General features: G+C 44.7%; 1 protein-coding gene across 2 annotated transcripts in view; it reads left to right on the top strand.

Moving 5' to 3' along the window:
- The first annotated feature begins 59 nt into the window (after window positions 1–59).
- The window catches only part of aagab (alpha and gamma adaptin binding protein), a 38642-nt gene continuing 24086 nt past the window's right edge, over window positions 60–14615 (top strand). For both annotated transcript variants that reach the window (XM_085968442.1, XM_085968440.1), the window contains exon 1: window positions 60–210. In XM_085968442.1, coding sequence (XP_085824568.1) covers window positions 144–210 — 67 coding nt within the window. In that variant the 5' untranslated portion in view covers window positions 60–143. The remainder of the gene's footprint in view (window positions 211–14615) is intronic.

Here is a 14615-nt window from a genome sequence, read left to right as displayed (position 1 = left end):
CCGATAGATTCAGTTATAAGCGTTTGCATGATATGTTTATGGCGGTTGCTAAGGGGAAAGAGTGTTAAGGGCCTCGTTGGAAATAAGGCGCCTTTGACCCGGGCGGTTGCTAGGGTGAGAGGTCAGCGGCGGGCCGAGTCGGAATGGAGTTTCCCAGCGCGTTGCTCGTCAGCTGCTGCCCGACTTTTATGGAGGAGTCGCTGGTGAAGGGTGAGTGAGTGACGGTGCAGTCGAGCCGCGGCTCTCCGCTCAGAGTTAATGATGTTTAACAGGGCCTCCTCCGGCCCTGGTTGGTGGTGAAGGCCGGGCCTGGAGGTGTGTGCTGAGCGGCTTTGGAGCAGCAGCAGCAGCCGCCGCCGCCGCCGCCGCTTGGCCCTTACAGACAGAGGGAAGGGCCTGCTATCCCAGGGGGGCGGTGGGTTACCCTTATTACATCGAATTACACCGAGTCTACAGCATAGAAACTGGTCCATGCATGGCTTGGAGTGGCTCAGTTGGGTAACACTCTCGCCTCTGAGTCAGCAGGTTGTGGGTTCAAGTCCCCACTCCAGAGACTTGAGCCCCCCCAAAAATCTAGGCTGACACTCCCAGGGGAGTGCTGCACTGTTGGAGGGTGCCGTCTTTTGGATGAGACGTTAAACCGAGTGCCTGTCTGCCCTCCCATGGCACTATTTCGAAGAGCACCAGGGGAGTTATCCCCGGTGTCCTGGGGCCAATATTTATCCCTCAATTAACATCACTAAAACAGATTATCTGGTCATTATCACATTGTGTTTGTGGGAGATTGCTGTTTGTGGGAGATTGCGGTGTGCAAATTGGCTACTGCGTTTCCTACATTCCTTCTTCTTAGGCTGTCCCTCGGAACCAAGGATGACTTGCTTCCACACTAAAAATGAGTTCTCAGGTGATTGATGAGCCCAATGCGGGACCTACAGTCTCTGTCACTGTTGGGGTTGTACACTGTTGCAAGACATCCTTGCCCCTGTACTCTAATCCTCTTGCTATGAAGGCCAACATACCATTTGCCTTCTTAACCGCCTGCTGCATCTGCATGCTTACTTTCAGCGACTGGTGCACAAGGGCACCCAGGTCTCGTTGCACTTCCCCGTCTCCCAATCTATTAATAAGGCGCTATAGAAATGCTCTTTTCTGCTCCATGCAAACCTCCTCCCTCCCCTTCTTCATCTTTCTTTTATTCATTTGTGGGATGTGGGCGTCGCTGGCAAGGCCAGCATTTATTGCCCATCCCTAATAGAATCGTAGAATAATTACATCACAGAAGGAGGCGATTCGGCCCGTCGAGTCCGTGCCGGCCTCTCTGCAAGAGCACTTCAGCAAGTCCCGCTCCCCTGCCCTTTCCCCCTAGCCCTGCAAATTTTTGCCTTCAGGTACTTAGTCAATTCTCTTTTGTATTGCCCTTGAAAAGGTGGTGGTGAGCTGCTGCCTTGAACCGCTGCAGTCTGTGGGGTGAAAGAAAGACTTGCATTTCTATAGTGCCTTTCATGACCACCGGACATCCCAAAGCGCTTCAGCCAATTAAGTACTTTTTGAAGTGTAGTCACTGTTGTAATGTAGGAAACATAGCAGCCAATTTGTGCGCAGCAAGCTCCCACAATCAACAATGTGATAATGACCAGATAATCTGTTTTTAGTGATGTTGATTGAGAGATGGGCAATAAATACTGGCCTTGCCAGCGATGCCCGCATTCCATAAACTAATATTAAAAAAATATATATTGGTCAGGACACCGGGGAGAACTCCCCGGCTCCTCTTCGAAATTGTGCCATGGGATCTTTTACATCCATCTGAGAGAGCAGACGGGGCCTCGGTTTAATGTCTCATCCGAAAGACAGCACCTCCAACAGTGCAGCACTCCCCCAGTACTGCACTGGAGTGTCGGCCTAGATTTTTGTGCTCAAGTCTCTGGAGTTGAACCCGCAAATTTCAGACTCGGGCGAGTGAGAGCGTGCTACCCACTGAGCCACTGGCTGAAGGTACTTCCACAGTGCTGTTAGGTAGGGAGTTCCAGGATTTTGATCCAGTGACAATGAAGGAACGGCAATATATTTTGAAAATCTGATGGTGTGTAACTTGGAGGGGAACCTGGAGGTGGTGGTGGTCTCGTGCACCTGCTGCCCTTGTCCTTCTAGGTGTTGGAGGTCGCGGGTTTGGGAGGTACTGTCGAAGAAGCCTTGGCGAGTTGCTGCAGTGCCTCTTGTAGATGTTACACACTGCAGAAATGGTGCACCGGTGGTGGAGGGAGTGAATGTTTAAGGTGGTGGATGGTGTGCTGATCAAGTGGGCTGCTTTGTCCTGGATGGTGTCGAGCTTCGAGTGTTGTTGGTGTGTGAGAAGCGGCTTTGGTGCAGCCACCACCTGCTCCTTACTTGTCTTTTCTCATCTCTGTTGAGCTGGCATATGCAGCCTAGCTGTACTTTGCCAACTTTATAAGGAGCGAGGTCACTGGGCGAGTGCAATAGTGAAATTACTCATTCAAATTCTTCAGTTCAAGTTTAAATGTGCCTATTGAGCTTGCAGTTACTATTTTGTTATCTAACTGGTTCCAGTTGACAATTGTTCGTGGGGGAAAAAGCTGAACCTGCATATGTCTGTCTTGACCAGTCATCTTGTTAACTTCTGGCTATTCCCTTTTGTTGATCTGTTCCATGCAGGTTGCAGCACACTTTCCATTCTGATTCCAGTTTGTCCACTGATAATTTGATACATCAAGTGGAGTCCAGAGTCCCTCCTCCAGCATTTCCCACTCGAGTTTTCAGCATTGCAGTAATGCTACTGGTCTGTTGGTAGTCGTTCATACAGAATCAAGCAGCACTTCTCTGGATAGACTCAAACTTCTGGATGTCTCCCTTGTGGTATGGGTCCCATGCACGGCTAGCATGCTCTAGGGGGCAGTGGGTTACCCTTACATAGAATTAGAGAGTCTACAGCACGAAACTGGCCATTTGGTGAAACTGGTCCATGCCAGTGTTTATGCTCCACACGAGCCTCCACCCACCCATTTCATCTCACCCTATGTTACCAACTTTTACCAAGAGACTGCTTTAATAGAAGCGCCCCTTCTTTATACGACGCCATTCTACTGCAGTTTAGTTGTATTCTAACCCTGACGAGTGTCGTGTTGAAATTGCCCAAATAACCTTTACTTTTTGAAAAGCAAAATACTGCGGATGCTGGAAATCTGAAATAAAAACATAAAATGCTGAAAATACTCAGCAGGCCAGGGCAGCGTCTGTGGAGAGAGAAACAGAGTTAACGTTTCAGGTCGATGACCCTTCGTCAGAATTGGAAAAAGTTGGAGAAGAAACAGGTTTTTAAGCAAGTGCAGGGGCCGGGAAGGGGGAGGGGAGGAAAGAACGAAAGGGAAGGTCATTGATAGGGTGGAAGGCGGGAGAGATTAAGAGACAAAAGGGATGATGGTGCAAGACATAAGGAGATGGTAATGGGACAGGTTAAGAAACAAAAGATGGCTCTAGATGAAATGTAAATGGCAATGACTGATTGGCAGCTGCCATGAGAGAGAGGGAAAAAAGATGGGGGCAGAGGTTATGGTCTGAAATTGTTGAACTCTATGTTGAGTCCAGAAGGCTGTAAAGTGCCTAACCGAAAGATGAGGTGCTGTTCCTCGAGCTTACGTTGAGCTTCATTGGAACAGTGTAAGAGGCCGAGGACCGAGAGGTCAGAGTGGGAGTGGAGCGGAGAATTAAAATGACAGGTGACCGGAAGCTCGGGGTCACCCTTATGGACTGAACGGAGGTGTTCCGCAAAGGGGTCACCAATCTGCGTTTGGTCTCCCCAGTGTAGAGGAGACAGCATCGTGAGCAGCGAATGTAGTATACTAAATTACAAGTAGTACAAGTAAATCACTCTTTCACCTGGAAGGAGTGTTTGGGGCCCTGGACATTTACTTTTTCCTTGTTACAGGGTTCTGCTCCCTTCCTGTAGAAAATTGAATGGTTTGCAATTGCTCTTCCCTCTTGATGTGATCACAAGATAATTGCAGATAAGGAAGAGCAATTGGCCCATCATTAATTCATCCATCAAGAAACCCTAATGTATTGCTACAGACAGTGGTATCTAGGGAGTGAGTGCTTGATGGGGCAGTGCAGAGAGAGCTTTGCTCTGCAACTAATATGTGCTGTACCTAAAATAAAATCAGAAAATGCTGGATACATTCAGCAGGTCAGGCAGCATTTGTGGAGAGAGAATCAGAGTTAAAGTTTCAGGTCAATGACCATTCATCGGAACTGTGCTGTACCTTACTTGGCTGTGACACTGGGTGCTCAAATTGGTAATATCTTTCATTTCCCAGCGCTAATACGCCATGCCCTAAGGGAAAGAATTGATCAAAACAACAACTTGCCAGCTGAAGTATGCCATATTAGTTTTAGGGTTTTAATTCTCAGTCATTTTTTAAAAAACTGACGCATCTCACTTGGAAAAATAACCTGCAGTTGCATGTGTTGGTGCAAATCTCACTCCTCACATTGATTTCCCAAGTCTATTTATGCAGTTGAGGGTAAATAGTCCAAGTCCTTTGGTGTATAATCTCAAAAAAATGATCTTCTCTGTCAGCTTTGGCTCATCGGCAGCACTCTCGCCTTGGAAGGTTGTGGGTGCAAGCACCACTCCAGAGACTTGAGCACACAATCTGAGTTGGCACTTCAGTGCAGTACTGAGGGAGTGCTGTCCTTCGGACGAGAAGTTTAACCGAGGCACCGTCTACTCTCTCCGATTGACGTAAAAGATTCCACAGCACTCTGAAGAAGAGTACGGGAGATCTCCCCGGTATCTTTGCCAACATTTATCCCAAAAACAGATGATCTTGTCATTTATTTAATTACTGTTTGTGGGACCTTGCTGTGCACAAATTGGCTACCATATTTGCTACATTACAAAGTGACCACATGTCAAAAGTACTTAATTGCCTGTAAAGCGTCTTGGGACGTCGTGAGTTCGTGAAAGGCGCTATATAAATGCAAGTTCTTGTTGCATCTAATGAGTGCATGACTAAGAATAGTGTGTAGTTCCACATTCGGTCGGGTCCATATGTTATACAGAAATATATGTTTCAGTGTTATATGATCTATTAAAACTAAACCTTAAATGTGTTTAAGTTCATGTGCCATATGAATAATTTAGTGGTTTATGGTAATTCAAGTTGAAAACCAGGGCAGTGGATGGGCTTGGAGTTGAGGGTAGGTAAAGTTAAATCGGGTCTCTGAGGTGAACTTTGGGAGTGTGATGAAGTTGACATCCCCAAAAAGATTATGGTAACTTAAAAAAAAAAAAAATCAAACACATGACTCTCTTTCAGTCATTTACCCAAGGATGGGATCATATAGTTTATTATGAAGTTGTAGCTTCAATTATGACCAAAATGATAGTAGTCTAGATTCACAAACAGACTCGAGGGCTGAATTTATGCTGTGCTGTTTGGGAACTCGAATTGGTATTGGACGGCCTCTTGGAGATGGAGTATAATGTGGGAAAGTGTGAGGTTATCCACTTTGGCAGGAAAAATAAAAAAGCAAATTATTATTTAAATGAAGAGAGATTACAAAATGCTACAGTTCAAAGGGACCTGGGGGTCCTTGTGCATGGAACACAAAAAGTTAGCATACAGGTACAGCAAGTAATCAAAAAGGCAAATGGAATGTTGGCCTTTATTGCAAGGGGGTTGGAGTATAAAAGCAAGGAAGTCCTGCTACAACTGTACAGGGTGTTGGTGAGACCACACCTTGAGTACTGCGTACAGTTTTGGCCTCCTTATTTAAGGAAGGATATACTTGCATTGAAGGCAGTTCAGAGACAATTCACTAGGTTAATTCCAGAGATGAGGGGGTTGACTTATGAAGAAAGGTTGAGCAGGTTGGGCCTATACTCATTGGAGTTTAGAAGAATGAGAGGTGATCTTATTGAAACATAAGATACTGAGGGGGCTCGACAGGGTAGTTGCAGAGGATGTTTCCCCTCGTGGGGAAATCTAGAACTCGTGGGGGGGGGGGGGGAGGAGCATAGTTTCAGAATAAGGGGTCACCCTTTTAGAACTGAGACGGGGAGGAATTTCTTCTCTGAGGGTCATAAAGAGCAGTGGAGGCTGGGTCATTAAATACATTTAAGGTGGCGATAGACAGATTTTTGCAAGATAAGGGAGTGAAGGGTTATGGGGAGCGGGCAGGGAAGTGGCTGAGCCCAAGATCAGCCATGATCTTATTGAATGGCAGAGCAGGCTCGCGGGGTCAAGTGGCCTATTCCTGCTCCTATTTCTTATGTTCTTATGGAGGATCGCTTGTGCACCAGAGCTTTCATGTTCACGGTTGTCTTTTCAGTTATACCATCACTTTTTTGCATTTGTGTGTACCCAAAACCATTTTACAGTGACACAAAAGTAGCTGTATAAATGCAGCCTAAAAAGGGATAACAGTGTTTACCTAATTTCATGATATAACCATTGCAGGCGTTTACTGAGCAATAATACAATCTTTGCACCAACAGGAAAGTTATAGTATAAATTGGAAGTCAGGTCCTCACCAAAGCAGCAAAACTCCCTTTTCCAGGGCTTCTCTGCATTTACGCTTTAACTGTAGTATCTTTGCACCTACTCTGGAATTAGAGTGTAAATGCAGCCTCAGTAAGTCCCATTATACTGACATCAGCTGTATTGAAGCTAGTATAGGCATGTAAGATTTATTGCTGACCCTGTAACTTTTCCTTTTATTAAAATCAATGGTTTATAGTAAATCAGTTAATCCCATTACAAAACCTGCACGGGGTAAAATCGGTCAACTCTAATTCCCAATAGCGTGGCTTATACATGAGGACTGCTTTCTGGAATTCTCACCTAATGTCTTCTGCTGTTTTCTGTTGTCAAATAAAGGTCAGCATTGGCAAAATTAATGGCGAGTTGGTGTTGGTTTAGTGCTGACATTGGTCTTGACATATGCTGGTATAAATTGGAGGCAGGCTCACATTTCTTTTTCATCTGTCTGCTTGAGATCCAAGTTTTTCTCTTCAAATGCTCTGCAGCCTTGCTATCTGAGTGATCGTCTCCTGCCGCACACCCATGTCTCTGAGCCATCGTTAGTTGTCTGGCTGTGGGATGTTGACAACTGATATTCAGCACATTAACTTTTGGTGAAAGCAAGGGCTATCCCAGTATCCACCCCCCTCCCCCCGTACTCGTGGGGAAATGACTGGTTATCACTTAACTGGAACCTCATTGTGAGGGGATTCACTGGTGCAGGCCTGTGTCTCATCTCTAATTGGTACAGCATACCCATTTTTTTTTAAATCTAAAAAATATATATATTCTCACCAATTTTTTCACTTCCCTCTTGATGGGAAGGTATTGACTCCTTGCTGTCCTGCAGGTAGCACAGCATCCTCTGATAGCTCATCCAGCCATTATTCATATGTGAGTGTTCACCACGAGGAAAGGGGAAGCATCTAATTGTAGTTTGAACAATGAGTACAAAAACCAGAAATCCTGCTCGTAGGTCCTAGTGCCTTGAATCATCCAGGCAACAAGATCTCCTGTTTGTTTCCTGCTCTCTCTTGAATTAGCGAATTTCACCTTTGACAGCAGTTGGCGTTAATGCTGCCAGCCCTCCAGGAATTAAAAAGAATTAATCTCCAGGACACTGCTGCGAGCAAAAACCCGGGAGAAAAATAATAGGGGCATTAAAAAACTGATTTTATTTTATTTTTTGAACACTTTTTTTTGCTTACTAGTTATAAAAATATTGAACATGGTTGGGGGGGGGGAGGCTGTTTGACTGAAGGGCAAGAATCATCCAATTGGGTAGTGAAGAGTCTATTTGCTTTCCAATTGACGCAGGGAGGCAGGGTGTCGCAAGGGTGGACATATTGGGCAGGGTGAGAAAAAAGACTCCCATTTCTACAGCGCTTTTCACAACCTCCGGGCGTCCCAGTGCTTTACAGTCAATGAAGTACTTTTTGAAGTGTCGTCACTGTTGTAATGTAGGAAACACAGCAGCCAATTTGCGCACAGCAAGCTCCCACAAACAGCAATGTGATAATGACTAGATAATCTGTTTTAGTGATGTTGATTGAGGGATAAATATCGACCCCAGGACACTGGGGAGAACTCCCCTGCTCTTCGAGATAGTGCCATGGGATCTAATACACCCACCTGAGCGGGTAGACGGGGCCTCGGCTTAATGCCTCATCCAAAAGATGGCAACTCCGACAGTGCAGCACTCCCTCAGTACTGCACTGGAGTATCAGCCTAGATTTTTATGCTTGAGTCTCTGGAGTGGGGACTTGAACCCACAACCTTCCAACTCCGAGGCGAGAGCGCTCCCCACTGAGCCATGGCTCACTCTTGTGGTTGGAAGCAGGAGGTAATGTGACACCTCCAGGAATATGTCCAACCAGAGTTGCCAACCCTAGTTGGGGTGCTACATTTGGCCTCAATACTCCTGGGTTAGCGAGGTGAAAAAATTAGGCACAATTCCCACTCCTAATTGTTGACCAATGCTCCCTGATTGAAAATGGATGAGTGAGATTGTTAGTTGAAAATAGGACTGGCTTGGCTTTGTTCTCCATGGTCAAATTTCCTGCTGACAGTATCCAGGCTTGCACACGCAGGATGGCTACTTGAGTGAGGTCTTGATGGCACCCAAGTTTATGTACTTTAACAAAATTTGGCCACTTCAGTAGAGGGGAAAAAGTGGAGGGAAAATAAAGCACCCAACAGCTTTGGTTGCCACTATCTGGTTTGTATTTGATTTTGGAACAGCTTGTCCGAATTTAGTCAAACTACGATGGTCTTGACACTGTTGACCACTCCATCCTTCTCCAACATCTCTCCACCGTCATTCAGCTGGGTGGGACTGCACTCGCCTGGTTCCATTCTTCTCTATCTAATCGTAGCCAGAGAATCACCTGCAATGGCTTCTCTTCCCGCTCCCACATCATTACCTCTGGCGTCCCTCAAGGATCTACCCTTGGCCCTCTTCTATTTCTCATCTACATGCTGCCCCTTGGTGACATCATCCGAAAACACAGTCAGTTTCCACATGTACATTGACGACACCCAGCTTTACCTCGCCACCACTTCTCTCGACCCCTCCACGATCTCTAAATTGTCAGACTGCTTGTCCGACATCCAGTTCTGGATAAGCGGAAATTTTCTCCAATTAAATATTGGGAAGACCGAAGCCATTGTTTTCAGTCCCTGCCACAAACTCTGTTCCCTAGCCACTGACTCCATCCTTCTCCCTAACGTCTGAGGCTGAACCACACTGTTCGCAACCTTGTTGTCATATTTGACCCTGAAATGAGCTTCCGACCACATATCTGCGGCATAACTAAGACCGCCTATTTCCACCTCCATAACATCGCCCGTCTCTGCCCCTGCCTCAGCACATCTGCTGCCGAAACCCTCATCCATGCCTTTGTTACCTCTAGACTTGACTATTCCAACGCACTCCTGGCTGGCCTCCCACATTCCACCCTACGTAAACTTGAGGTCATCCTAACTCGCACCCAAGTCCCGTTCACCCATCGCTCCTCTGCTCGCTGACCTACATTGACTCCCGGTTAAGCAACACCTCGATTTCAAATTCTTAACCTTGTTTTCAAATCCCTCCATGGCCTTGCCCCTCCCTATCTCTGTAATCTCCTCCAGCCCCCACAAACACCGCCCCCCCCCCCCCCAACGAGATATCTGCGCTCCTCTAATTCTGCCCTCTTGAGCATCCCTGATTTATAATCGCCCCACCATTGGCAGCCATGCCTTCTGTTGCCTCGGCCCTAAGCTCTGGAATTTCCTGCCCAAACCTCTCTGCCTCTCTTCCATTTAAGACGCTCCTTAAAACCTACCTCTTTGACCAACCTGCCCTAATTACAGCTTATGTGGCTCGGTGTCAAATTTTTTGTCTTGTAATACTCCTGTGAAGCGCCTTGGGACGTTTTACTACGTTAAAGGTGCTATATAAATGCAAGTTGTTGTATCCACATGAAGAAATTTGTACTTATGAAATGATTCACCTTGAGCGGGTTAATGGCATCTTAACACAATGCAGTGTCTTGTAATATTGCATTTTGTGCTATGTTTAACCATAGACACGATTCTCCTTTTCAAGTCCTTGGCAGCAAGTTCTTGTGTTCAGGATTAGTGAAGTTGACAGCAATCACTCATATTTTTTCGGCAGAGTGAGAGTTAAACATTCGTCTCCAAATCAATGAAAACTGAGCTGGTGGAAATATGCAGCAGTTTGTTATCAAAACCTAAAACTTTCCAGGATGCCATTTTATTCAGTCATGGAAATGCTTGTGTTGCAAGATGAAACATTTAATTTCACTATTTACAGTAAAACAAGCCAGCGCTGCTGTTAGAATGGAAAGGGTGATGAATTGCAATCGTGAAGTCAAACTGAATTGGACCAAAGAGGAAATGCATGAGCGCTTTTGTAAATTAGGACCATCCAAGTGAAACATGATTGGCATTATTTTGTTTTTATTTTAAATGTATTACAGGACTTGGCTTGGTTTGCAAATGTGTGTCAGGCCAGAGAATCAGCCTTGTGTAAATGTTGGGCTGTTTTTGTTTCACCTAATTTGATGTAGCTTGAGTTGGCTTTAAGTATAAGCACTGATTGTCAGGTGGCTGTTGCAGGGCATTGTGAGTTGAGTATGTCCTAAGCTTATTTAGTGTATTGGTAGTAATGTTACAGTACATTATACTAGTATACTGGAGAAAATCAAATCAAATCAAATGTAGCCTCATACACCTTACTGTTGTGTGCCAAAATGCTTCTTGTGTTCCCCTAATTCCTAAAAGGTTTGCATTTATGTAGTGGTCTGAAACATCTCCATATACATATGTAAGCCACTTTACACACCGCAAAACCCAACAAACAGGTTTAAGATGAATGACTAGTTAATCGGTTTTTGTTAATGAGGAATATTGTTAGCCAGGACACCAGGAGGTCTCCCTGTTCTCTTTTTTTAGCCGTGGCTCAGTGGACGGCACTCTCGCCTGAGTCCAAGTCCCACTCCAGAGACTTGAGCACTGAGGGAGTGCGGCACTGTCGGAAGTGCAGTCTTTTGAATGAGACGTTCAACCGAGGCCCCGTCTGCCCCCTCAGGTGGACATAAAAGATCCCAGGGCAGTATTTCGAGGAGCAGGGGAGTTCTCCCCGGTGTCCAGGCCAATATTTATCCCTCAATCAACATCACTAAAAACAGATTATCTGGTCATAATCACTTTGCTGTTTGTGGGAGCTTGCTGTGTGCAAATTGGTTGCCGTGTTTCCTACATTACAACAGTGACTACACTGCAAAAGTACTTTATTGCCTTTAAAGCGCTTTTGAGACGTCCCGAGGTCATGAAAAGCGCTATATAAATGCAAGTCTTTTCTTTTAACATCTTCCTGGACCACTGCAAGATGGATACGGCGGGGTTTAACTTCTCTTCCAAAGGACAGCACTTCCTCAGCACTGGAGTGTCGGCCTAAATAATGTACTCCTGTCCTGGAGTAGGGCTTGGACCCATAGCCTTCTGACTCCGAGGTCAGAGCTGACCTTCCATTACCTCAGATTGCTCCCAACTTCACCAGTGACCAATCTAATCAGAGTCCAGTATTACACCGCTCAATGCTCCTGTTGGGTGCGTTTGGAAGAACAAATTGTATAATTGTGTTGATGGTATTTTCATAATTCAAGTGATAATGTTATGCTGTGCTGAAACGCTAGCGACAGCATTGCAGAGAAACTTCTCCTTGGGGAGGGTTAGAGTGTATTACTGGAACGGAACAGTTGAGCCGCTGTGGAGGCTGCACCTTGGATAAACTGCTGTAAACAGTGGTCAGTGATTTGGTGAAGAAATAAGCGAGGGAAAGATATTGCAACACAGATTTGCATACTGGGACGTGTGGCTGTCAGCATTTGAATGTTTACACTAAGTAAATACACTGTAAACATTCACCACCTTCATTGAACCTTTCACTGTAAACATGTACTTGGAAAAACAAGCGGAGTTCACATTTGGCCTGCAAGACATTCATCATATTGGCTGATTATTTGTTTTTCTGCATCATAAGAATTTAAAGTGAAGAAGAAAATCAGATCCACAACTTATAGTTTAGGTTAGTGCTGGTAGAAAATACTTTTCGTGGACACAGACTGAAAATTGGATTGGGGGAAAGAGATTAATCAACTCAATCAATTAATATATTAAATGATGCATCTAGCACATCCAAATTTCTCTCTCTTGATTTGTTTTGCTTCTGTAACAACCTTCTGACATGCACTTGTAATCGCCGGTCTGAAGGGAGCCCTTACCAAACATTTACGCTCTGATGAACTCCAGCCTCAGTTTATTTAACGACAGTCAGACTTTGTAACCTTAAAGAGACAGAATCCACTTTTTTTGGCAGAATAGGTTACATGGTGTAACACGCCTGAGTTTTACATGCCACGAGTTACTGTGAGCATTACCATGGGGGAATGCTGGCTTTTTTAAATTCGTTGCCAACACCTGACCAGTGGTGGGAAGAAAATGGAAAGGAGGGTCGACTATGAAATCTTTCGCTGGTATATTGATCTCAGCTTCTTGGTGTTGCTGTTTTGTAACATAACTTATCCTTTCTGTAGATTGTATGCTACACGTTATTGGTTCATGAATGCAATTATAGTACAGCTTCTAGTGTACAATACATTTGAACCCCAATAAGTACTCTGGTTTTCACATAATAGGTGTTGCCTGGTTAGCTGACTCTCCGGGCCCTGCAATATTGTAGTTGTGATCTTGTCCAGTTTTTTGAGGCCCAAAGGTAACATCTAGTTTAAAAAAAACAATTAGTCTTTATGCTCAAGGTGAGGGAAGTGAATGGTGGGAAATAGAACATTTTCCAACCAAGTGCCAGCACCAAGTACAGGCAAGTGTTGAAGTAAAGCTCATCTACACATGTTCCAACAATACGCCTTAACCTTATTCTGCCTCTTTTGCATTGTCCCATATCCCATACCAGCCATCCTGGTGACCTTTCTCAAACGGTAACTTTAGTGCCTAATTAAAGGGGCAGTTTTGCTCGAGTCCTGGGTGTGGAAGGACGACGTGCTGACCCACTGCGCCACACTGCCCCTCACAACCGATAGGTTTGCCAAACTCTATGTATGTGTCTCTACTGTAACTATTGACAAATTAAGATTTTGTGGGGTAGGGTAAAATGTGAACTTTTTGTGTTGCTCAGGAGGTCAGTTGTTTAAACTGAGGAATAAATCATTTGAGCTGTCCAATGCCAAAAATGGACATACATTTTTGGGTTTACTTTTTTTCTCTTTTGAGCTGGAGGAGGGTCAGGGAAGGAATGGTGAGAGAGAGAGCACATAGCGGCAGTGTTCTTGCTATCGTCCAGTTTGTAGCCTCTGCCGGAGTTCAAACCCAGTTCACCTGCATAATCTGACTGGCATAAAGTGCTTCAGATACTGTCTGTATTGTTCTGCTTCAGTTCCACCAGGTGGCTATGGAGACTGACCGATTGCAATTCCATTTTAAGTACAGCATCTCGCTGTACTACAAAGTAAGAGTTGGGTAGTTTAACAGCTGGAGTTCCTAATGCGATTAGTCTTGCTTATATAAGTGCATTGAAGGCATTTTTCAGAATAATTCTTTGTTTTGTAACTACTTATTTTGAAATTTTCTGGTTGAAATTTTTATTGATCCTACTGATGGTTTATCAGATCACAAAATCAGTTTTAACTGAGAACAAAAGCAATTATTAACTTTAACAACACTTGCCGCATAATGTAATAAACAGTGTAGCGGAAATAAATGGGAAGTTGTATAGTAGCTTTGTTGCAGCATCGAGGAGTGTTGCGTTGGCAGAGGTGCTGTCCTTTGGATGTGATGCTAAATGTTCAGGTGAATGTGAAAAATCCCATGGCACCAGTCGCAGAAGGGCAAGGAATTCTTCCCTCAACCAACCCCATCAAAATCAGATCTGCTGGTTATTCATCTCATTGCTGATGCACTTTTTAGACATTCTTTTTTTTTTTGGAGTAGCACTCACTAAATTAGAGAATTGTGCCTTTCAACATATCTGCTGCAAAGAACCAGAAGTAGTGATGATACTTCTCCACCTAAAGTGCCTGGTGAGGTTGCAAAGCTGACATGTAGAATTGTCAGTGTAAGCCCAGGTCTGACTCTTTGACAGTGTGTGGACCACATCGGTCCATATGTCTTGACGCCTTTTAATGTGGTTACTATTGAAAAGTGTTAGCATACCCCACTCCACCACACAGTTTTATATACATCATTACAGGTTGTTTCTGCCCAGCCCCAGTCAGTTGGACATCATTGCAAAGCCTCGTGGATTATATAATCACCTCAAATTTGATTTGCTACACAACCGCAGCAGACTCTTTTAACTGTTCCTTTGGCCAATTTACCTAAATCCTCAACCACTCGATCCACCTCTCTCCTATTTGAAGACCCATGGGATGGCTTCTTGCTCTGTAGGCATTATGCAAATGTAAGCTCTTGACTGTCTACAAAACACTAACTAGTGCCCTTCCTAAGTGGGTGTGTGTTTAAAGTTGAGTAGACTGCTGCTGTCTATGCTTG

Source organism: Somniosus microcephalus, chromosome 27 (genome assembly GCF_052327205.1).
Source record: "Somniosus microcephalus isolate GS21.2 chromosome 27, FLI_Smic_1.0, whole genome shotgun sequence".
Taxonomy (NCBI): domain Eukaryota; kingdom Metazoa; phylum Chordata; class Chondrichthyes; order Squaliformes; family Somniosidae; genus Somniosus; species Somniosus microcephalus.
Note: the sequence above shows the minus strand (reverse complement) of the source record. Positions and strands in the feature narration are given on the sequence as shown.